General features: G+C 40.2%; 3 protein-coding genes across 6 annotated transcripts in view; 2 read left to right on the plus strand and 1 right to left on the minus strand.

Moving 5' to 3' along the window:
- LOC130917459 (period circadian protein homolog 2-like) overlaps window positions 1-2,743 on the plus strand; it is a 34,204-nt gene extending 31,461 nt beyond the window's left edge. For all 4 annotated transcript variants that reach the window (XM_057838882.1, XM_057838885.1, XM_057838884.1 and 1 more), the window contains 2 exons: window positions 588-738; window positions 845-2,743. In XM_057838882.1, coding sequence (XP_057694865.1) covers window positions 588-738; window positions 845-1,000 — 307 coding nt within the window. In that variant the 3' untranslated portion in view covers window positions 1,001-2,743. The remainder of the gene's footprint in view (window positions 1-587; window positions 739-844) is intronic.
- A 5,976-nt stretch (window positions 2,744-8,719) lies between these two features.
- LOC130917078 (uncharacterized) lies at window positions 8,720-11,968 on the plus strand. The gene is made up of 5 exons (XM_057838164.1): window positions 8,720-8,903; window positions 9,129-11,233; window positions 11,456-11,592; window positions 11,650-11,846; window positions 11,935-11,968. The coding sequence occupies exons 2-5, from the start codon at window positions 9,316-9,318 to the stop codon at window positions 11,966-11,968; spliced, it is 2,286 nt and encodes a 761-aa protein (XP_057694147.1). The 5' UTR covers window positions 8,720-8,903; window positions 9,129-9,315.
- Window positions 11,969-14,643: 2,675 nt separating this feature from the next.
- Window positions 14,644-22,213, minus strand: her13 (hairy-related 13). The gene is made up of 4 exons (XM_057839116.1): window positions 21,947-22,213; window positions 21,777-21,863; window positions 21,589-21,670; window positions 14,644-17,400 (listed from the first exon to the last, which is right to left on the minus strand). The coding sequence occupies exons 1-4, from the start codon at window positions 22,031-22,033 to the stop codon at window positions 16,940-16,942; spliced, it is 717 nt and encodes a 238-aa protein (XP_057695099.1). The 5' UTR covers window positions 22,034-22,213; the 3' UTR covers window positions 14,644-16,939.

Raw genomic sequence — 22,213 nt, forward strand, 5'->3', positions numbered from 1 at the left:
TCTGAAAACACGTTTCTAGCTCGTTATCGTCTCGTCATCATCATGAAAAAATTGTTCGTTGACGAAATATTTTCATTATATTCATTGTTGACGAAAACAAGACTGCTTGTGACAAAATCTAAAAAGACTTCAGACAAAAATAATGCTTGACTTGAAAAAAATATTTTTACACATCAAATAAGTCTGGGGTAGTGCCTAAAATGTGATTTACCTGATCAAACGATATCCATCAGCCCTGCAGGTCAAAATGGATTAGACGTCTATCGCTGTCAATGGCAACCAATGAGTAAATACTTTTTAAAAAATGCTTACATTTTTTTAACGACCCGATCCTTTACATCTGATTCCAATCCTCTGAAAATGTATTGATTGGGCTTGATGGACTTCCCTAATTGTAAATATCAAATGCTTGGTACTGCCATTGATCTCTAAGATATGCTAATCGAGTCTGTGATAGTTTATTTCCTCTTATTGATGAATGTTTTGCATAAACCAGGGATGCGAAGGCTAATGTGTCCTTCAATTCTGGAATTATGGAATAAGACTTGAAGCAGAAAATAAGATTTGTCCATTGCTTGTTCCAACAGGGACATTCAGAAGATTCTGCGGGAAGACAAGGAGCGACTAAGACAGATGCAGAAGAGCCAGCCCCACTTCTCGTCAGACCAACGCAGGGAACTGCTGGAGGAACACCCGTGGATGAGAAGAGGGGGTCTACCTGCTGCTATCAATGTGAAGGTTTGACCCAATTTCTTGCAAATGTTTGAGGAATAAGAGAAATTTCGAATCACAATTTGTAAGGCTTTTTATTTAACTTTAACCAAGGGAACGTTTATGTATTCAGGAGTGTCTGTACTGCAAGGATGCCGCAGAGGACCACATTGAGGAGAGCCTTCCTGAAATGGACATGGGGGAGATAGATGAGGAGTTGAACCAAGAGTGTGAAAACGCTCAGAGCCAGTCAGAGGAGCCGCAGCCCAAACTGGACTCTGGCTCATGAATGGTCGCCCACCAGCAGGGGGCGCGTATTTGACCACTTATGGACACTTTGAGCACAATCATGGTGACTACAAGACTAAAGAACCATGTGCCTGGCCTCCTCAACAAGACTCTTAAACACAGATGAACTGAAGCTGTGAGTGTTGTGTGGATGCCGCGAGTGTGTTTTTGTGTCAACTCTGTGAGAACGTGATGTAAAGTGATCACACAGAGCCTTTATTCTGTATAGTTGTCTCAACACAATCTCAGATTTCATATATAATTTAATGTACCCCCCCCCCCAACAATTTTCTGAGAGATGATGTGAGCAGTCTAAAATGTGCAGTTGTTGACACTATTGTTGCGAGTACATTTCCTTGGCTTACCTATACTGTGTTATCCATCTTTTCTTCGTAAAGAATACTGGGCCTAGCGACTTGTCACTTGAAAGATGCTTGTCTATTTATATATTTTTAAATCACTCTTCTTCTTGGACCACAGCATAGTTCAGCAAACAGATGATTTGCGTACCACTCGACTCATCAGCCTTCAGAAATGCGCTCTGGCTCGTCTCAGCAGTGACAATCTGATAACACAGTACCTGAATTGAACTTTTTTATTTATTTTATAGTTGATGTCAACTTGACCAGGGTTTCTAAAGCTACAGCCAAATCTCTTCAAATAAAGATTGTATATACATATTAAAATATGAAATACTGTTTATAGTATATTTTAAAGTCCTGCACAGGAGCTCACTTTAGTGTGAGATCGGGAACTGGAGTGTCAAGCCGGCACACGAGAAGTGGGCAGCATTATTGATTAAACCATTTAAAAAAAAAAATTTTTGTGCTCACAACGCTGTTATACATTTTTAGTCCTTGTGTAGTCTTTGAATACAAAATAATGTAGCTAATCAGGGACCATGGAAAATAATTAGTTGTATAATATTTCTGTCAAAACAACAACGAAGCAACTCTTTGGTCCGTTTTTGGGGGGTACAAGGGTGGGATACTTGGTGCAATGGGACCAGCTCAGGTGCTTTGGCAAACTTTCTGCTTGGGTAAGGCTTCTGAATGTATCACAGGCTGGACCTCTTACTGCTAGTTTGTGTGTGTTCTATTTTCATCCATTTTCAGTCAAGCCGAGTCAGCTTCTCTGATGCCATTTTATTTGGAAGAAAAACTCTTACATGTAAGCGTGGCTGAAGATGGGGACAGTCCCATCCTATGTTACTTGTGTGCATTCGGTCATTGTGTGAGAATTCCATTGCATGATGGGCCTGTTGGACTGACACAAATTTGCAGACATACCTTATAGCCCTGGCACAGTGGATGGAGAGGAATGAAACCACGAGCAATGCGAACCCTCATACTCAACGTCTCATTTCTGCCCTAAAGCTCTTAGGTGTTTAAAGCATTGAGAATGTGAATGTGTTTCTTTCGTCAGAAATGCTGAAAACACAACATGAAAAATGTTCTACGCCTTAGTATTTTCACAAAGAGGGTCGTCAATATCTAATGAATTCCACCCGGTGAGTTTTTTTTTTTTTTTTTAGTGACATGAAAGGAAGCAGCCTGACCTGTAAATCCATATACTGTACATGCTATTGGCACATACAACTGTATGTCCTTTACTAATGATTTGTTGCCATTGTATGACTCTGGTTATATTAAACTATAGTGCAGTTTTGTGCATTATTGTATGTAGGAATTTGTGTTTGAAACACTGACATATTGTTGTAATAAAATTACAGGAACTATTTAAACAGTTGAGTCGGCAGCCCTGTTCATTTATTATACACGTAATGCATTTATGACTATTTGTGGACACACAGCGATTTGATAAAACTTGTGTTAATAAATAGAATTCACATATGTATCCATTTATCTTCCATACTACTTATCCTCAAAAGGGTCGCTGAGGCGGTGGAGCCTAACCCAACTACATATGGACAGGAGGCAGTGTACACGCTGAACTGGTTTTCAGCCAATCAGAGGGCAGAAGGAGACCATCATGCTCATAATCATACCTATGGAGAATTTGGAGTTTCCAATTGGCCTACCATGCATGTTTATGGAATGTGGGAGGAAACTGGTGAAGGCCAGAGCCCGGGATTGAAGCCTTGATCTCAAAACTGTGAGGCAGATGTGCTAACCAGTCAGCCTCTGCTGACCACACGCATACTCAATTTATGTAATAAAATCGTCCCCCACTGAAACCTTAAAATTGAGACTACAGTATAAAGCAGGAGTATACAAACTTTTTTTTTCTCTGAGGGCCGCGATCAGAAAAATGAAAGAATGCAAGAAACATCCTGAAATCCTTCCACTATCATTTGTTAAAATAAACAAAATAATGTGACCAAAAATTCGGTGCCGAAAACCTTTGGCCGAAAATAGCTAAAGTTGCATTTTCAGTTTTCGGTTAAAAGACCGAAAGTTTACCACCGAATAGTGTGAAGAACCGTTGTCCTCTTGTGATGACACAATCAAAACACAGCGAGAAGTAACATATTTGGCTCAAAGCCAACATGTTTGCGGTTTGGAAGTATTTTGAGGTATCAAAGAAATATCTAAATTATTAAATGAAGGAAAATAAAATAAATTTACTTCATCGCTGCTACACGCTTGTTCTGAAGTCGTGTTCATTATTGTCCCGCGTCACATTGGCTACAGTGCATTTGAGCCCTTGTGTGAGTAGTTTGGAGTTTAACCAAGCGAGCACTATACTCTGTGTCACAAAAGTGAGTACACCCCTCGCATTTCTGCAGAAAGCCTGCAAACAGTTTGCTGAAGACATGTTAACAAAGCACATGGATTACTGGAACCATGTCCTATGGTTGGATAAGACGGGCGGGCTTTCTTGTGTATCTTCAGAAGAGGCTTCCTCCTCGGGTGACAGCCATGCACACCAATTTGATGTAGAGTACGGCGTATGGTCTGAGCACTAACAGGCTGACCCCCACCTCTTCAATCTCTGCAGCAATGCTGACAGCACTCCTGTAGCGAATCGCATGATATTCTGGAGGGAAAATGACAAGCAGTACTCTATTTGGACATTTAGGGATGTACGTAGTTTATAAGGGGTGTACTCACTTTTGTTGCCAGGGGTTTAGATATTAATGGCTAAATTTTAAGTTATTTTGAGGGGAAAATAAATTCACTCTTATTATATAAGCTGCACACAGACTTCATTGTGTCAAAGTGTCATTTTGTCAGTGTTGTCCCATGAAAAGATATACTTAAATATCTGCCGAAATGCGAGGAGTGTACTCACTTTTGTGATTAACTGTACAAATAAAGTAGAATTTAACTGCATACAAGTGCATTTGCTGTGGTTTAGTACCATATTTTTATGGCATGACCACTTCCTCTTTTTTTCACGTTTTTCCTGCAACCTCCACACCCCCTCCGCCAGACACTGTTTAATCCGGCCGGGAGCGACTTCACTTGGCTTCGTCGCCACTAGGACTCAGCCCACTCGCCTGGCTCTCGATAGATTCTACTTGTTGCACATGAAATCAGCGAATCTTATTTTAAGGAGTACAAGAGATTGTAATAGCCTTGTAAAGAGCTTTACTAGTTCTGGCAAGAATGGAATAGTTTTTATGTTATTGTTGGGGATGAATTACAGTTCCACACAAACATACATCGAGATCTCCTTTCTCTTAGCAACTGGAGGCGTGAGACCCATTTTTCGAGGCCCCAAACTTCCAGGAAAGTGCATTTATCAAGGTGTCATTGGCCATGACGTTCACCGAACAGAGTGCTACGACGACGTCAAGAAAATCACAACCAAGAAAGCTCACTTCATCACACATAAGTTTGCTTGCAAAATGCTGAAATTCTACACATTTCTGACATGGATTTGACATAATGCAGAGGCGTAGACTAGTGAAGCCTATGGCAGAGGCATTGTTTAAGTGACTAGCTAAATCTAATGTTAAGGCTGGGAATTGCAATAGAATATGAGCTGAATTTAAGCTTCTTGTGTGGGCCCTATTCATTGTTATTTTGATCATTTGTTGTGGACCAATAAAAACTGTGCATTGGGGCGCAGCTTGTCCGCGGCCTGTAGTTTGGACAACACTGGGATTTTGCAAACACTGAAACAGAAAATCAGCAATACAGTACTTTGCAACATCTACGTATTACCAAAACCAACAAGCAGTATTGAATTTTCTGCTACATATTCTATTCAGGATAATGAAATCTGTACTGTTCTGCATTTTCTAGAATCAAGGTGGAGTACATCCTGTACTTGATTACATTTTCTGAAACGCCTATGTATGACTGCTCCAACATTCTTGACTAAAGTTCGTGCACAGTCGTCGATAGAATATTCTGTATGTTGCACTACTTACTGTCGTAATATTTTAAACTCTTCTTTGTCCACGGTGAAACTCAGTTACTCTGCACAGAGCATAATATTTCATGGTTTAGTCTCATGATTTATGAGGTATCTCTGAATGAATTCACTTTCTTACAATATACTAATTGATTGAGATGTAGTTTACCTGTGCATCTGTGCCTTGGTGTACATTTGCCCTATGATGACTGAAAACCCCAAATTAATTCAAACCAAGTTTTGTAAACACTACATTACTGAAATTAATATTGCATTGATGACTTTACAGTGGTATGAAAAGTTTCTGAACCTTTTGGAATTTCTCACATTTCTGCACAAAATCACCATCAAATGTGATCTGATCTATGTCAAAATCACACAGATGAAAATACAGTATGAGTAAGTGAACCATCACATTTAATGTTTTGTGCCCCCCCTTTGGCAGCAATAACTTCAACCAGACGCTTCCTGTAGCTGCAGATCAGTCTGGCACATCGATCAGAACTAATCTTGGCCCATTCTTCTCTACTACAAAACTGCTGTAGTTCAGTCAGATTCCTGGGATGTCTGGCATGAATCGCTGTCTTTAGGTTCATGTCTGGACTTTGGTTTGGCCACTCCAGAATGTGTATTTTGTTCTTCTGAAACCATTCTGAAGTTGATTCTGCCTCCATCCTCTTTTTAACTTCAACTGTTTGACAGGCGGCCTCACGCTTTCCAGCAAACATCCTGATGAACTATTAAATGCATTCTTCCATTCATGATTGCAAGTTGTCCAGGCCCTGAGGTAGCAAAACAGCCCATCATCAATCATGACGCTCCCTCCACCGTGCTTCACGGTGGGGTTGAGGTGTTGTTGTAGGTGAGCTGTTCCATTTTTCATCCACACATGACGTTGTTTGTTACTCCCAAACAGTTCAACGTTGGTTTCATTAGTACACAAAATATTTTGCCAAAACTTGTGTGGAGTGTCCAAGTGCCTTTTTGCAAACATTAAAGGAGCAACAATTTTTTTTAGACAGCAGTGGCTTTCTCTGTGGAGTCCTTCCATGAACACCATGTTTGGCCATAGTTTAACATACTGTATACTTCAGGGGTGGGCAAACTATTCCACAAAGGGCCGCAGTGGGTGCGGGTTTTTGTTCATACCCATCATGAGGACAGCCTGTCACCAACCCGGTTTCTTACAAGTGCAATCAGTAGATTTCAGTCAGGTGCTTCTTGTTTCCACTGATATCTCATTGGCTAAACTGTCTGTGCTGAATAAGTTTGAACAAAGACCAGGACTCACTGCGGCCCTCGAAGACCGGTTTGCCCACCCCTGGTATAGTTGATGTGTGCACAAAGATATTGGGCTGTGCCAATTATTTCTTTAAGTCTTTAGTGGACACTCTAGTGTTCTTTTTTTTACCTCTCTACGTATTCTACGCTGAACTCTTGGCATCATCTTTGGTGAATGCCCACTCCTTGGGAGAGAAGCAACAGTGCTAAACTCTCTCCATTTGTGGACAACTTCTCTAACTGTCGATTGATGAACATCCAGACTTTTAGGGATGGTTTTGTACCCTTTCCCAGCTTTATACAAATCAACAATCCTTGATTGCATGTCTTCAGACAGCTAATTTGATCGAGCCATGATGCACATCACACAATATTTCTGATTTGTTACCAGGTGTGTGTTTTATAGTGGGCAGGGCAGCTTTAAACCACTCATCAGTGATTGGGCACACACCTGACTTAAAATGTTCGGTAAAAATTGGTTTCAATGACTACTTAAGTCTCCTTAGGCAGAGGGTTCACTTACTTATTTCCCCCCTTCTTTCGTTGTTTGCATGCTATCCTCATTGAAATATGAAAACTTATAAATGTTTGGGTGGTTTTAGTTCATTGACGCAGACGCTGTTTTTACATCTGTGTGATTTTGACAAAGATCAGCTCACATTTGATCGTGATTTTATGCAGAAATGTGAGAATTTCCAAAAGGTTCACATACTTTTTCATACCACTTGATGTTCCATTTATCTCAGCTCCATCTTGTGGATGCTAATGCAACACCAACCACTACTACTACAACTACTACTAAGCATGAATGTGATACTTTTTTATACCACTGTATGTACACTTCTAACTGCAAATGTTCACGCGATGCTAATCAAATAAAAAAATAATCGTTATAATTAATGCAGTAGGGTTCTTTTCATACAGTATGCATTTGATGTTCAGCCTGCTGCTGCTGGTTGTGGAAGTAATTGTTCTCTCACGGTCAAAGACAGTCGAGTGTGGCTCTGCTCCCCAGGGATCCTTTTCAGCACCATATGCTGCCTAGCGCCCATTAAATGTCTCTTGGGCCAACTGCTGCATTGTATTGACCTTTGAACCGGACCTCATACACACTGGCCACCAACCTGCAGCTGATGCGTGAAGATGCTGGGGCTCTTTCTGTTTGCTGATAGGTTAGGCATGTTTCCAAAGAGCAAATTGAGTAGCTAAGTGGACTGAAACTGTTACACAAAATGTTTGTAGGTCATTCGTAAAACTAATTAATATTCCTTTTAATTGGCACAACACATTAGATGATTTACCCCTTTCATGCATTAAATGTATATATAATATATATATTAGGGGTGTCAAACGATTAAAATTTTTAATCGAGTTAATTACGGCTTAAAAATTAATTAATCGTAATTAATCGCAATTAATCGCAATTCAGACCTTCTATAAAATATGCCATATTTTTCTGTAAATTATTGTTGGAATGGAAAGATAAGACACAAGATGGATATATCCATTCAACATACGCTACATAAGTACTGTATTTCTTTATTAAATACTTTCTTTATAAATAATTTTTTATAATAAATTCTTTATTAATACAATAAATCAACAAGATGGCATTACCATTATTAACATTCTGTTTAAGCGATCCATGGATAGAAAGACTTGTAGTTCTTAAAAGACTGAAGCCTATAAAATCAGTCGCACCCAAGCACCAGCAGAGGGCGCCAAAACTCCAAAAAACCCAAGTACACATTTCACACTGCTGTCATTTTAATCTGAACGGGCCATGTGCGTTAATTGCGTCAAATATTTTAACGTGATTAATTAAAAAAATTAATTACAGTCCGTTAACGCGATAATTTTGACAGCCCTAATATGTATATATATATATATATATATATATATATATATATATATATATATATATATATATATATATGTGTGTATATATATATATATATATATATATATATGTGTATATATATATATGTGTATATATATATGTGTATATATATATATATATATATATATATATATATATATATATATATATATATATATATATATATATATATATATATATATATATATATTGTACTGACTTTCTGCAGTAATATGGGCCATCAGTTGACCATTTGCGGTACGTTGCTGCCACCTGTTGGGCAGGATAATTCGCTGCACCCATGGTTTTTGTCACAGTTTTGGTCATAAGCTCATTCACTTTCACAGTGTGGTGTCTGGCGTATCATTGACACTCGTGAGTGCTTTCGGTTGCGTTTCTGCCTCGGAAATATATGTCTGTAAGTATTTTATGTGTATAATAACGTGGATGGGCAGTGTATGTATACCTAGGTGGTGAAGGGTCACATGTACAAAACTTATTAAGTTGTATTGTGTTGTAGAGGCTATCCAATGGCTAATAGCTCAAGCAAGTTGTGCTAACTGTATATAGTTGTATATATAAGTGTATAGTGCAGTTTGCTGTATATTGAGTGTTGAATTTGTGTATGTTTTTTGTGTTGTAGTTTCACAATATTAAGACGGGTGTCCTCACATAAAAACAAGAAAAGACAAAGCCTTGTGGTTTATGGAGGTGCATTCAATGTTAGCTGGCTGTCGGGCAGTGCACAAAGGAAACGCACTGTTTTGGGCAGTACAGTGAAAAGACATTCACACATCGGGCTGGAACACCAGAAAACAGCACTAGGTAAAATGAGTCTATGGTCAAGAAAAACATATCAGCATGACGACGTGCGAAATGAGTCTGCAGGAGGCGAACAACGCCCGGAGGGAAGGCAACCTCTGCAAACATTCGACGTCAAATCGCTGTCATCACGAGCATCCAGCAGACCTTCTCTGCGTTCAGTATCAACAGCTTCTTCTGCTACAAAAGCATACGCCAAGGCAAAGGCAGCTACAGCAGCATTAGCTTACGCAGAAAAGGAGGCTGATATAATGCAACAAAAGGCCAACCTGGAGGCCAAACTGCATTTATTAAAGTGCCAAAAGGCTGCTGCCGCCGCTTCAGCTGAAGCAGCTGTGTATGAGGAAGCTGAAAGCGGGGAGTCCATGCCAGTACGTCGTATTAAAGAGGAGCCGATGGATGTCACCCAACGCACTAGTGAATATGTTCACCAGCAGTGCGAAAACTTCTGTGAACAAACTTCGAAGTGGGCATCAGAAAGACAAGAAACGCAAGTTAGTGACTATGGAGCAACTGCACCCAGAGCAGCTGCGTCATCCAATATGCAAAATGCAGGTGACCGACAAATTAAAAAAGAGAAAGCTGACATTTTTTCTCCCAGTAATCCCCAGTCAAATTCATCTGGACAGCATCCATCTGGATTACAAAGCGGACAAGACTTTGCAAAATATCTGATTCGTAGAGAAATTATAAGTTCTGGACTAATTCAATTTGATGACAAGCCGGAAAATTATTGGTCCTGGAAAGCGTCATTTCTCAGCGCTACCAAAGATCTTAATCTATCAGCAAGAGAAGAGCTGGATTTGCTGTCAAAATGGCTGGGCGTGGAATCATCACAGCAAGCAAAAAGAATTCGTGCTGTACATATTCTTAACCCAGAAGCAGGAGCTCGCATGGTATGGCAACGTCTTGAAGAAAGTTATGGCAGTCCTGAAGTCATCGAAGATGCTCTCCTCAAAAAAGTGGAACAATTTCCTCGGTTGAGCAATAAAGACAATGCCAAGTTGAGAGATTTGAGTGACATATTACTCGAACTGGAGTGTGCTAAAGAAGATGGTGCACTACCAGGGCTCACATATTTGGACACAGCACGGGGCACAAGACCTATAGTAGAGAAGCTTCCTTATAACATCCAAGAGAAGTGGATCACATTTGGAAGTAAGTACAAGGAGGATTACACGGTTCCTTTTCCTCCATTCTCCGTATTTTGTGACTTCGTACAGCGCCAAGCAAGAATAAAAAATGATCCTAGCTTCGCAATGCACTACGTAAGCAGTCAATCATCACCCAAATTCGAAAGGCCTGTCAAGCATAGTGGTAAATCTTTCATCAACGTACACAAGACAGAGATCCCGGATGAGCCACCAAACAGCGAGAGCATCACGCCTGCCACAGAATTAGTTGAGCCGGACCGTCAGTGTCCAATACACAAAAAACCACACCCATTAAAAAAGTGCAAGCTGTTCCGAAACAAACCACTAGAGGAGCGCAAAACCTATCTGAGAGATAATCGCATATGCTACAGATGTTGTGGGTCTACACAACATATGGCAAAAGACTGTAAGGTGGTTGTAAAGTGTATTGAGTGTAATAGTGAAAGACACATATCAGCTCTGCACCCTGGTCCACCAGCTGAAGCTACACACCAGAGTACAACCAACAAAAACGACAGCGGGGAGCAAAGTGAAAGCTCATCGTCGTCAGTCAACTCCAAGTGCACAGAGATTTGTGGAAGTGATAATGGCTCACGTTCATGTTCTAAGATCTGCTTAGTGAAGGCATATCCTGCTGGTCAAAGAGAGAAAGCCGTTAAAGTGTATGCTGTGTTGGACGAACAGAGCAACAAGTCTCTTGCTAAGACTGAATTCTTTGAAATTTTCAGTGTGAACTCTCAGATGATGCCATACACACTGAAAACATGCTCAGGTACACAAGAGACAGCAGGTCGACGCGCATCGAATTTCATACTGGAGGCTATAGATGGGAAATTACAACTTCCTTTGCCTACTTTAATAGAGTGCGACATGGTACCAGACGACAGGACTGGAATTCCATCTCCAAATATTGCACTCCACCACGCTCACTTACAGCCAATTGCCAACAAACTGTATCCTGTCGATCACGACGCTCCCATTCTTCTGCTTCTAGGAAGAGACATCTTAAGAGTGCACAAAGTAAGAGAACAGATCAACGGACCAGATAATGCTCCTTATGCACAACGGCTGGACCTAGGGTGGGTCATCATCGGAGATGTGTGCCTAGGAACAGTCCACAAGCCTTCAGATGTAAATGTATACAAGGCAAATATATTGTCAAACGGACGCACCTCTCTTCTGCATCAGTGTCCAAATGCTATCAACGTCAAAGAAGACTACAGCAGCATGCAGAAACATCGTCGTCTAACACCACAAGCGAGCAAGGAGAACAAGCATGCGTTACCGTGCACCGATACTCTTGGATGTTCAGTGTTTGATAGAACTCCAGATGATAATAAACCAGCTTCATCAATAGATGACAACGCATTTCTAACTCTCATAGAGTCAGAGGTCTACCACAATAACGAAAATAGACAAGTGACACAACCCGGAGTCGGCACCAAAGATCTTTTGCAACGTCTACGCGGTAAGCTTGGAGGACCGCTACGTCGGCGTGACAGTGTGAACGCCCCTGGAGATGGGCAAAGACGACAGGCTAAAGACTGTCACCACCCGCTACGACACCGACAACCACCAGTGGCAGGACGTGGGCTCGCTGCCTCTGATCAACCACTACGGCAAATTCCAGATGGCAGTAGCCACCACCAACTTGGAACGCATGACTTCCTACTGCTCCAAAAGCTACGCCGATCAATACAAAGTGGCCCGTCAGAAAACCGGCGCCAACGTCCCCGGCGAAATCCCGGAAAGCCTGCCACTGGACGTGACCAGCAACGACGGCGCCATCGTCTGCCATTTCAACGACTACTTCCACGAAGCCTATCGTTACTACGCAGAGCACGGGCGCTTGATGCTGCTGCCGCACATGCCGCCGCCTGGCGCGCCAGCGGGACTGCATGCAGCAGATTCAGCATCTGCACTGCAGCACGCTCACCCTCCACAGCTAGCTGCAATCGCGGACAGTGGAAGAAGAACAAACCAAAGATCAAAGTGGATGTTCGTATCGTTAAGGAAGGGACTGCGAAGGGGTTCCTGTGGCCCGTTACGGAAGTTGTGGTACTTCTTTCTGAATCTGTTTAGCATGTTAAAAGCTATCCTTCGTGTTTATGTATGGAGAATTTTGTAGTGATATAACGTTGTTATATCAAGCGGGGAGTGTACTGACTTTCTGCAGTAATATGGGCCATCAGTTGACCATTTGCGGTACGTTGCTGCCACCTGTTGGGCAGGATAATTCGCTGCACCCATGGTTTTTGTCACAGTTTTGGTCATAAGCTCATTCACTTTCACAGTGTGGTGTCTGGCGTATCATTGACACTCGTGAGTGCTTTCGGTTGCGTTTCTGCCTCGGAAATATATGTCTGTAAGTATTTTATGTGTATAATAACGTGGATGGGCAGTGTATGTATACCTAGGTGGTGAAGGGTCACATGTACAAAACTTATTAAGTTGTATTGTGTTGTAGAGGCTATCCAATGGCTAATAGCTCAAGCAAGTTGTGCTAACTGTATATAGTTGTATATATAAGTGTATAGTGCAGTTTGCTGTATATTGAGTGTTGAATTTGTGTATGTTTTTTGTGTTGTAGTTTCACAATATTAAGACGGGTGTCCTCACATAAAAACAAGAAAAGACAAAGCCTTGTGGTTTATGGAGGTGCATTCAATGTTAGCTGGCTGTCGGGCAGTGCACAAAGGAAACGCACTGTTTTGGGCAGTACATATATATATTATATATTATTGGCTGCCATTGACGCTGCTTAGACATCCAATCCATTTGGCTGGGAGGGAAGGGCTGTCGCTGACACCATCAATGGCTTTCAAATATAAGTATTCATAGCCAGTCTTCCCAATTTAAATGAATTGGACATCTGTCGCATTCTACTCCAGAGTGTTAATTAGGGGCGTTACCGAAGTGTTATTTCGGTTATTATTAGGGCTGTCAAAATTAACGCGTTAACGCGCGGTAATTAATTTTTAAATTAATCACGTTAAAATATTTGACGCAATTAACGCACATGTCCCTCTCAGCCAGTATTCTGCCTTTTGGTAAGTTTTACAGCAAGGCGTTTTGTGCTGTCTAACAGCGAACTCTTGTGGTCGCTTTGCGACATGGTTTATTTTTTTCTTGCCAGTTCAATATGGCTGCACGACGTCTCTGTTGTGCTTATATGATCCTTGGAAAAGATTTGTCCATAAGTATGGTTGTTGTAAAGAATGTACATATTATGTTAATAAGCGAAATGTTATATTTTTTGTATGAGATGCTTTTTGTTTATGTTTAGTCAACCTGTATAGCGTGCTAAGCTAACGCTGTTGCTAATGCAATGCTTGTTTACTTTTTTTTTTGTAGTTTCACAAAAACGGTCTAAAGAGGACAATGGTTTGAGGCCATTTTATTAATAAATCAGATGAAAAAGGAAGAAGTCTGATTATTAAGGCGTCGTTCACTAGCTGTCTAGCTTTGGAAAAAGTAAGACGCTTCGGAGTGAGGACAGCATAGACAGATTTAAATGACAGTAGAGTGAAATGCCCACTACAGTCCTTATGTACCGTATGTTGAATGTATATATCCGTCTTGTGTCTTATCTTTCCATTCCAACTATTTATTTTACAGAATATATATATAATTCACAGAAAAATATGGCATATTTTATAGATGGTTTGAATTGCGATTAATTGCGATTAATTACGATTGATTAATTTTTAAGCTGTAATTAACTCGATTAAAAATTTTAATCGTTTGACAGCCCTAGTTATTATTCATTTTAATTTAATCAATTTAACTTTTATTTATTGAAAAATTTATAATTATATTAATATATCCAGTAGTATATATATAGTTTGCATGCACACACACTTTATTTATAGTGTTGTAACAACTTACAAAGTCATTTTCTCTCTAGATATCAATGGGATAATGATGAGATTCTTAAAATCTTGTTCATGACATCTATAGTTATGTTGTTGTTGTTGTCATGTTTGTTGTTATGATCATATGACCCATTTCAGCACAATGCAGTGAAGGATTTGAAAGTGTTCTAAGTTTGAGCATTTTATTCATAATAATGCTTTTGTAATCACAGGATCAATGTTCAGGTCATAATTTTGTGGCCTCAGTGTGCGTGCACATGCTTGTCTTTGAAGAACTTGAGCTAGGTTGTTTATAAGGTCTTTTCAAGCTCTGCAAGGCTTTGACGCTTCCCTGTCAAATGGTCAGTGGCAGCTTTGATCACTGGTCCTCCTTGAGCTGTTTCCTGTCACTTTCACACCCATCCACCACTTAGCTGTGTTAATTACTAGTCCTAAATACTTTAAAGACACAACAACCTCATCGTCCTCCGACATCAAATATTAAAACATCAAAATTTAGACTGAAATTGTCTGAAATAGCCTTTTAGAGTGTTTTCCATGATTTTTTTTTTTGGTTTGTGTCAGGAAGAAAGAACACAGCTGTCAGTGCATTGTGATGGTGGGTTTGCACTATCCAGACAGGATTTAACAGCTTTTTGCCAATGAGCTCATCTGAGAAGACGTGCGACTCAGTGGCAAGGGTGTGCTAACGGGAACACACACTCACTAGCCAAAACATGTACACCGTCAAATCTATATATACGTATGTTCTATACATACATATATGTATTTTTTTTTGTGTTTTTTTTACAGTAATGAGAAATTACAGAATAAATTCATCTTTTTAAACAGGTGCCTGATGCTTCAGCAGCCAGGTAATACTTGAACTACTTGGTGAAGAGGGGCAACCTGTCCTGTGCTTGTTTTGGGCCCACTATATCAAAGGGTTGATGTGTAGGGTGGCTTACTTCATTGCTCACTTTCTTCGCTAAAAAGTTGCTCAAAATCCTCCTGACTGTGTCTGTTTTTCCTGGTTCTTTCTCATACACCAAAACGGTAACTTTACAACTAGAGGAAAACTAAAATCCATTAAAGTGAGGACTCATTTCTTTCTGCGCACTTGTCAGGCACCTCTGCCTCCTTAGTCAATAGTAAGATACTTGTACATTTTGACCGATTCTCGTATAATTTCAATAAGAGGGAAAACATTTCTCAGTGTTATTTTTTGTTTTTACTCAGTTTTTGACATGACAGGCACCACATGAGATTTGTATTCGGTTATGCTAATATAAGTACATCAACCTGAAGCCAATACATAAAAGATAAGTGTATCTCACTGCAACAGAACACATTTTATAATGAAGCAATGCTTTGACGTCCAATTACAGCATTCTAAAGTACTTAAAATGTGTTGCAACTTTATCACGGTTGCCTCACACAGACCTGACATGTATGTCTGTAGTTAGACTAACAGGAGATTTCCAAGTAAATTAACTTACTAATAGGACTTCCTATAAAATTGCTGAATCAGCTTTTCTAAGTTGACAAGACTGAGGTTAACTCATGGTATTAATGTGATGTGACTCCCACTATATTATGAATAACACAAGAGCTTGTGACCCCACAAGACTGATTCTTTTTTTTTTTCTTCTTTTTGAGTCACATTACATTACACTTGAGCCTTTTCTTTAAAACATTTATTAGGAAAATTCAACGATCTAAACATGATAGAACACAACATTCTAAGGGAGTTTACTAAACAGATAAACTACCAGTACAAATCTTTATGAAATACATTAGAAATATTTATATTAATCAGAGGCATGGTCAAACTTACATTTTCTAAAAGAGCTCACAATACAAATCCTATATACAATACATGAAGTTATTCACATAAAAAGGGTATATTCCTCATTTGACCCTTGTGGTCGAGCTATAAGTGAATGTTGTGAGGAAGAGTGTCATCATCATGCCCCTGATGAAAGCCCACTAAAGAAAAATTCATTCATCCAACCAATTTTGATGCTCTTTAGGGTCAACATGGGCGAGCTGGAGCCTTTCTGAGATGAATTTGGCGAGAGGTTGGGTTTACCCTGGACTGGTCGCCAGCCAGACCCAGGGCACATATTGACAAACAAGCATTCACACTCTCATTCACATCAGGGGCCAATGTTGTTTTCAAGTGACATCTAAATGTCTTCGGAAAATGGAAGAAACACACACAAGCGCAAGTTTGAACCCAAGACCTCAGAATTGCAAAGCTGTGCTAACCATTACTTCACTCTGCTGCCTAAAGGAAGTCGACTCTTAAAATAATCCAGCCCAAAAATCCAAAGGTCAGTTGCAGACACTTTCTGCTGTTTTTGTTCACTGAGTGGACTCCAACATTTTCAAGAGTTCAAAAGAGAATAACAAAAAAAATACATGAACCATCCTGAAGATACACAGTGTCAATATGTCTTTGTCTGACAAGTTGTGAAGACAAACTGCTCAGACATACATAAATCCACAAATGTGGCAACTGTAGATGAGTATGTTCATTTGTAGGTGTTAAGTGTTTGTTTTGGGGTGCAATTTTTCCTCCTAGATCCAGCATCATGCAGCCCGTCCACACCAAGGGGCTCTTACCAGGGTCTCCACATGGACCTGGAGTAGGTCACTGTGGGTGTGCTCATAGCTTCCCCGTTTTCCAAAGCTTGCGTAGTACTCTGGTTGTGCTCGCTGTCGGTGTCATCCAGATCGGAGCAGGAGTCCTCGCCAGATGTGCCGGAAGGGGCCGGCGACAGGGCGGAAGACGACCCGCTGGACACGCTCCTACCCCCGGGAGAGGCCAGAGTCGAACGGAGCAGGTCTCCGCGCCACGCGCTGCCCACGTTTCCAGACGTGTCCGTGATTAGATCCATCAGCACGTCCTGGAGGTGGTCTTCGTTCAGGGGCATGCAATCCAGAAGATGGTTGAGCAACTCGGCCGCCACCGCTGCATCGATGCCGGGACAGGTAGACACAAACATGTGGACCTCGTGCATGCATTGGATGTAGCCAGCAGCAAACCTCTCGCTCGCTTCGTGGCTCAGTGTGTCTGCTTCTGTTAATGAAAGAAGATTAGACAGTAACCCAACTTGTCGAGCTGATCTGAAAATCACCGTATATTAATGCCGATTGAAAACAGTATTGAAAAATAAATAATTAATTGCCCCGAAAAACACTGATAAAGTACACTAAGTGGTTGTCATGGGTCTGTCCCCTTCAGAAAATACAAACGAAAACAAAAAACAAACAAACCAAAAACACATATTATTTGTCAGAAGGTCAACCCTGAATATGCAGGGGTCGACAACAAATGTTGATGAATATCAAATCAAACCTGACAGCCATTTAGGAACAGTTCACTTACAGTAAGTGTTTCACAAACACTCGGCCAAGGCTCCCATTTAGATCTGAAAAAATTTGTAGCACAGCTCAAGACAAAAATACTAAACTAATGTGAAAATCACATCTTATTTTACTCAGTAACTGAACACAAAGCTGATCTACTGACAAGAAGCCATGATTTATGCAATAATTTATTCAGAATGATGGCAGGTTTGTTGCAACTTTTGCTAATTAATGGAAAAACATTAAATTCTTCTGCCTGTCATTATATTGTACATCCCAACCACAGATAGGTTAACAAAATATATCTGTTGACCAAGAAGTTATCATTTTGCCGCAAAAATTTGGGGTGTAACTCACGGGATTTGTTATTTCAGAGCTCCCCTATGTTGTATTTAAGAGACAGCAGGGCTCCACTCAATTCAATGTATTTCCAAAAACTGATTCAAGAGAAACTGTATCTTGTACAGTGTTTAGCCAAACATTCTCATAACGCAACTTTAAACGAAAATGTCCCAAAATAAGGATATAATTTCCTTCTCAGTGGAGAAGCTTGCAATGTGTCTAATTTTTTTCAGATCTATCAGGTGATGTAGTGTTTGTATCTTTTTTCCTTCCACATTTTTAGCTTTTCAACACTTTGCATCGCTTTGACCGATTAGCATCCGTTCCAACTTCGAAACGTTCCAAAAATAAACATGAAGCAGGCTCTTTTTTTGCACCAAAAACACGGGTTTTAATCACAATTTTGTTGTTGTTGTTGTTGTTGAAAATCCCCATTCATTTCCAATGGCAAAATATTGATATGTTCAAATTTCACAATGGCTCTCTTTAGGTGTTTTCTCCACTTCACATAATTTACAGGGGGAAAAAAAATCAAGGCTCATGAAAGTTAGATATTGCCAAAAGCATGCAGTCTCACCAAAATTTGACAAAAACATTCCAATTTACTTCCAATGGCTCATTGATTTCCAATGGAGAACAACGACCCGATATCAACAGGAAAAATCCCTAAAATCAACATGAAGTGACCCAGAAATGCCCCAAAATCAACAGGAAATTATCCAAAATGTAATTGGCGTGACCCCGGAATGTCCAAAAATGTGAACAGAAATGACAAGTAATTAACAAGAAGTGATCTGTACGTCTCCTAAAACTAAGAAGAAGGTGACTAAAAATTATCTCATTGCCCACAATCCACAACGATAGATGTCAAAATTGTAATGAATTTAAACTGGGCTGTGAACGCACATCTTTCAGTGCCACTGAAAGCGCTAGACGTCCAATCCGTTTTGACTCATAGGGTTCGTTCATTCGACCCTTCTAGTCCAAATGGATTGGACGCCTTTAATGCCGTCAATGGGAACCTATGAGTTAACAGGTAAGTGACCCGAAAATGCCCCAAAACATTCCGGAGTGACTGGAAACCTACAAGAAGTGACCCATGACAGAGAGAGTAAAGAATCCCAGTGCAATTTCAAAAAAAAAAAAAATCGAGTACTCTAATCTCAGAATCGAAAGAAAATGAAAAAAGAAGGGGGACGAATATACTGTATATTTTTAGTTTTACTATGATTTCTGTAGGAGGGCAAACATGACACTACCATTCTAATGCATTAATACTGAAATGAAGTTAAGAGGCGGCATCGTACAACAGTGTAATCACGATGTGCGTCATGCTTTATTGGATGTACTGCAGGGAAAATAAACATTTACCGTATTTTCAGCACTATAAGGCGCATGGGAGTATGAGGCGCACCTCCAATGAGTGGCCTATTTTAAAACTGTTTTTATATATAGGGCGCACTGCATTCATGCTTAGTAGTAGTTGTAGAAGTAGCGGTTGGTGTTGCATTAGCATCCACAAGATGGAGCTAAGATAAATGGAACATCATATGGTATGAAAAAGTATCTGAACCTTTTGGAATTTCTCACATTTCTGCATAAAATCACCATCAAATGTGGTCTGATCTTTGTCAAAGTCACACAGATATAAAAACAGTGTCTGCTTTAACTAAAGCCACCCAAACATTTATAGCTTTTCGTATTTTAATGAGGATAGTATGCAAACAATGACAGAAGGGTTAAAAATAAGTAAGTGAACCCTCTGCCTAAGGAGATTTAAAAAGCAATTGAAACCAATTATTACCAAACAATTTAAGTCAGTGGTGTGCCCAATTCCTGATGAGTAGTTTTAAGTTGCTTTTAAGGCTTTCAGGTGTGGCTTATAGTGCGGAAAATACGGTAATCATGAAGGCTCATTATGTATTTGTAGTCAACTTAGTCATTTTGATAGTTGGCTAATATAGGGTGACCATATTTTGATTTCCAAAAAAAGAGGACACTTTGCCCGGCCTCGAGATACTTGAATTTTACTCGAAGTTCACTCAAAGATGCCTATATCACTTTAATATATTTAAAGTGTGCCTCCTCCATCTGGACAGAAAAATTCAGTCTTATTATAACAAAAAAAAAAAAAAAAAAAAAAAAAAAAAAAAAAAAATGCCGAATAGTATATATTATATACTATATGGAAAAAAGCTTTTTTTTGCTCAACAGGCTTTAATTTTACTAAAAAAAATAATCCCCCCCCCCCAAAAAAAACGCAAAAAAAATTAAATAATGACAAAAAAACTATCATGCAGACCCGTGGAAATATGTCAATTCAGACACACAGTAGGCTTGTGCCACATAAATATTTTTATAAATTATTATCACGACAATTGTCTTTGAGAAATTGTTATTCCCACTCAATTTTTACTCTCATTCAATGTTCTAGATTGCACGCAAACAATTACTAAAATGAACTGACAAACTATTCAACCAGCATGTTTCCAAACGCAGCAGTTCAAAACTACATTTCCCATAATGCGTAGTGCGGCTTAGTTAGCTCTCTGATAGCTACCTTATCGGCAGACGAGGCAAAATCAAACTTTGCTATATAAGTTTACAATCATCTGTCGCACAACGATGCGACACCAAACAGGATTTTACAGATCACGCCAGTACAAAACTCCGACAGAAGTCAACAGTTGCCATTATATACGTATTTATCGTAAAAAACTTAACAACTGTGCAGGCGCTCCCACTTAGAATATAATACTAACATTCAACCAAATACACGAATGCAGAACAATTAATACAAGACTACTACAACATACTGCATCTCTTTGTACCCATATATTGTATGGTATATAACAGAAGGCACATGAGCGACATTAACAGAAGATAAACTTATAGAAAAGTGTTCGGAGCACTATAAACGTCTCTTAAAACTACTCCTTATTGTAGTCTGTAACTGCCTGTTTTCTTGACAAACCGTCAATCCAGTAGATGGCGGTAATGACCCATAATACAAGGGGTAAACTGTACTCCTTCTCCCGCCCCTACTAGTAGGAGCCACGACGACGCAGGCAAGCGCTGCCCCCAAGCGGCCGGAGGGACTCTCTTCAAATTGGTCCCGTGAAAAATCATGAAAACCGGACATTTTCATGAAATTATAAAACCCGGCCCGATGACGAGGACACGATGTGAAAGGTGGACATGTCCGGGCAAAAGAGGACGTTTGGTCACCCTAGGCTAATATAGCTAATACAGAAACATACAGCATGTTTTGCTTTTATTATCATGATCATTATCCATCCTTTCAATTTTTTTTGTGGCTCCAGACATTCAGTATTTGTTTTTTGATTATTATTATTTATTTATTTTTTGCTCCAATATGGCTCTTTCAACATTTTGGCTTGTCGACCCCTGACATAGTACAACCCCTGAGGAATGATTTAATTGATTAGTAGGCACGTCTCAACACTTTTGTCTGCACATTAATGAACAGCTTAATCTCATTTTCAACGAATGCTTGTTTCTTTGTACATCTGAATGACATAAATGAGGGACAAACCTTGCGCTCGGTTCTTCAGGACGTCCTCCACCTTTTTCACAGTCATCTCGAGCACCTCAGCGTTCTCCATCTTGGAGTGCAGCTATTCAAAGGGGGGTTTGAAATGCAGTGAACTGTACATTCTGCATTTGAAAGGAGCGTCGTTTGAGTGAAGTGAGGCGCGCCCGCGCGCGCGTGTGTACACTCACGTCTGAATCAGCCAACAGGCTCCTCAACTCCTGCAGACTCTCATTGATGCGAGCTCGCCTCTGCTTTTCCACCAGAGGCTTCCTGGTCTGCAACACATTAAAAGTCCACATATTTACTCCCTGCGCGTTGAAGCCCAGTGCACCGCAGCCTCCTTTTCCCTCTGGCGTACCTTTCTGTCCGACTTCTGAATCCCGTAGTAGCACTCCTCTTCTTGCAGGCTAAATTCGCTCTTGCTGTGCCGAGCAGAAGGAGCCATGTTGCTTGATCGAGCTTCCTCTCCTCTCCCTCAGCAGCCTGATTTGTGTTTATTGTACAATCCGAATGAGACGTGCTGCTGTCGTTCAATGACTGTTGCTAGTATTTATAGGGGCTTATTTACATCTGAATAGGGGCCGAGCTGCTCCTGCTGGGGGACAACAGGGCGCACACGGCAGCA

The sequence above is a fragment of the Corythoichthys intestinalis genome, chromosome 6 (genome assembly GCF_030265065.1).
Source record: "Corythoichthys intestinalis isolate RoL2023-P3 chromosome 6, ASM3026506v1, whole genome shotgun sequence".
Taxonomy (NCBI): domain Eukaryota; kingdom Metazoa; phylum Chordata; class Actinopteri; order Syngnathiformes; family Syngnathidae; genus Corythoichthys; species Corythoichthys intestinalis.

Bases quoted from the DNA above. Each gene is read 5' to 3' on its own strand.
- LOC130917078 (XM_057838164.1), top strand. From the start codon at position 9,316: ATGAGTCTATGGTCAAGAAAAACATATCAGCATGACGACGTGCGAAAT. The intron at 11,593-11,649 runs GTAAATGTATAC...CTTCTGCATCAG, and splicing joins CAGTCCACAAGCCTTCAGAT to TGTCCAAATGCTATCAACGT. The intron at 11,847-11,934 runs GTCAGAGGTCTA...CTACGCGGTAAG, and splicing joins GCATTTCTAACTCTCATAGA to CTTGGAGGACCGCTACGTCG.
- her13 (XM_057839116.1), bottom strand. From the start codon at position 22,033: ATGGCTCCTTCTGCTCGGCACAGCAAGAGCGAATTTAGCCTGCAAGAA. The intron at 21,864-21,946 runs GTACGCCAGAGG...AATGTGTTGCAG, and splicing joins TTCAGAAGTCGGACAGAAAG to ACCAGGAAGCCTCTGGTGGA. The intron at 21,671-21,776 runs GTGAGTGTACAC...CCCTTTGAATAG, and splicing joins GCCTGTTGGCTGATTCAGAC to CTGCACTCCAAGATGGAGAA.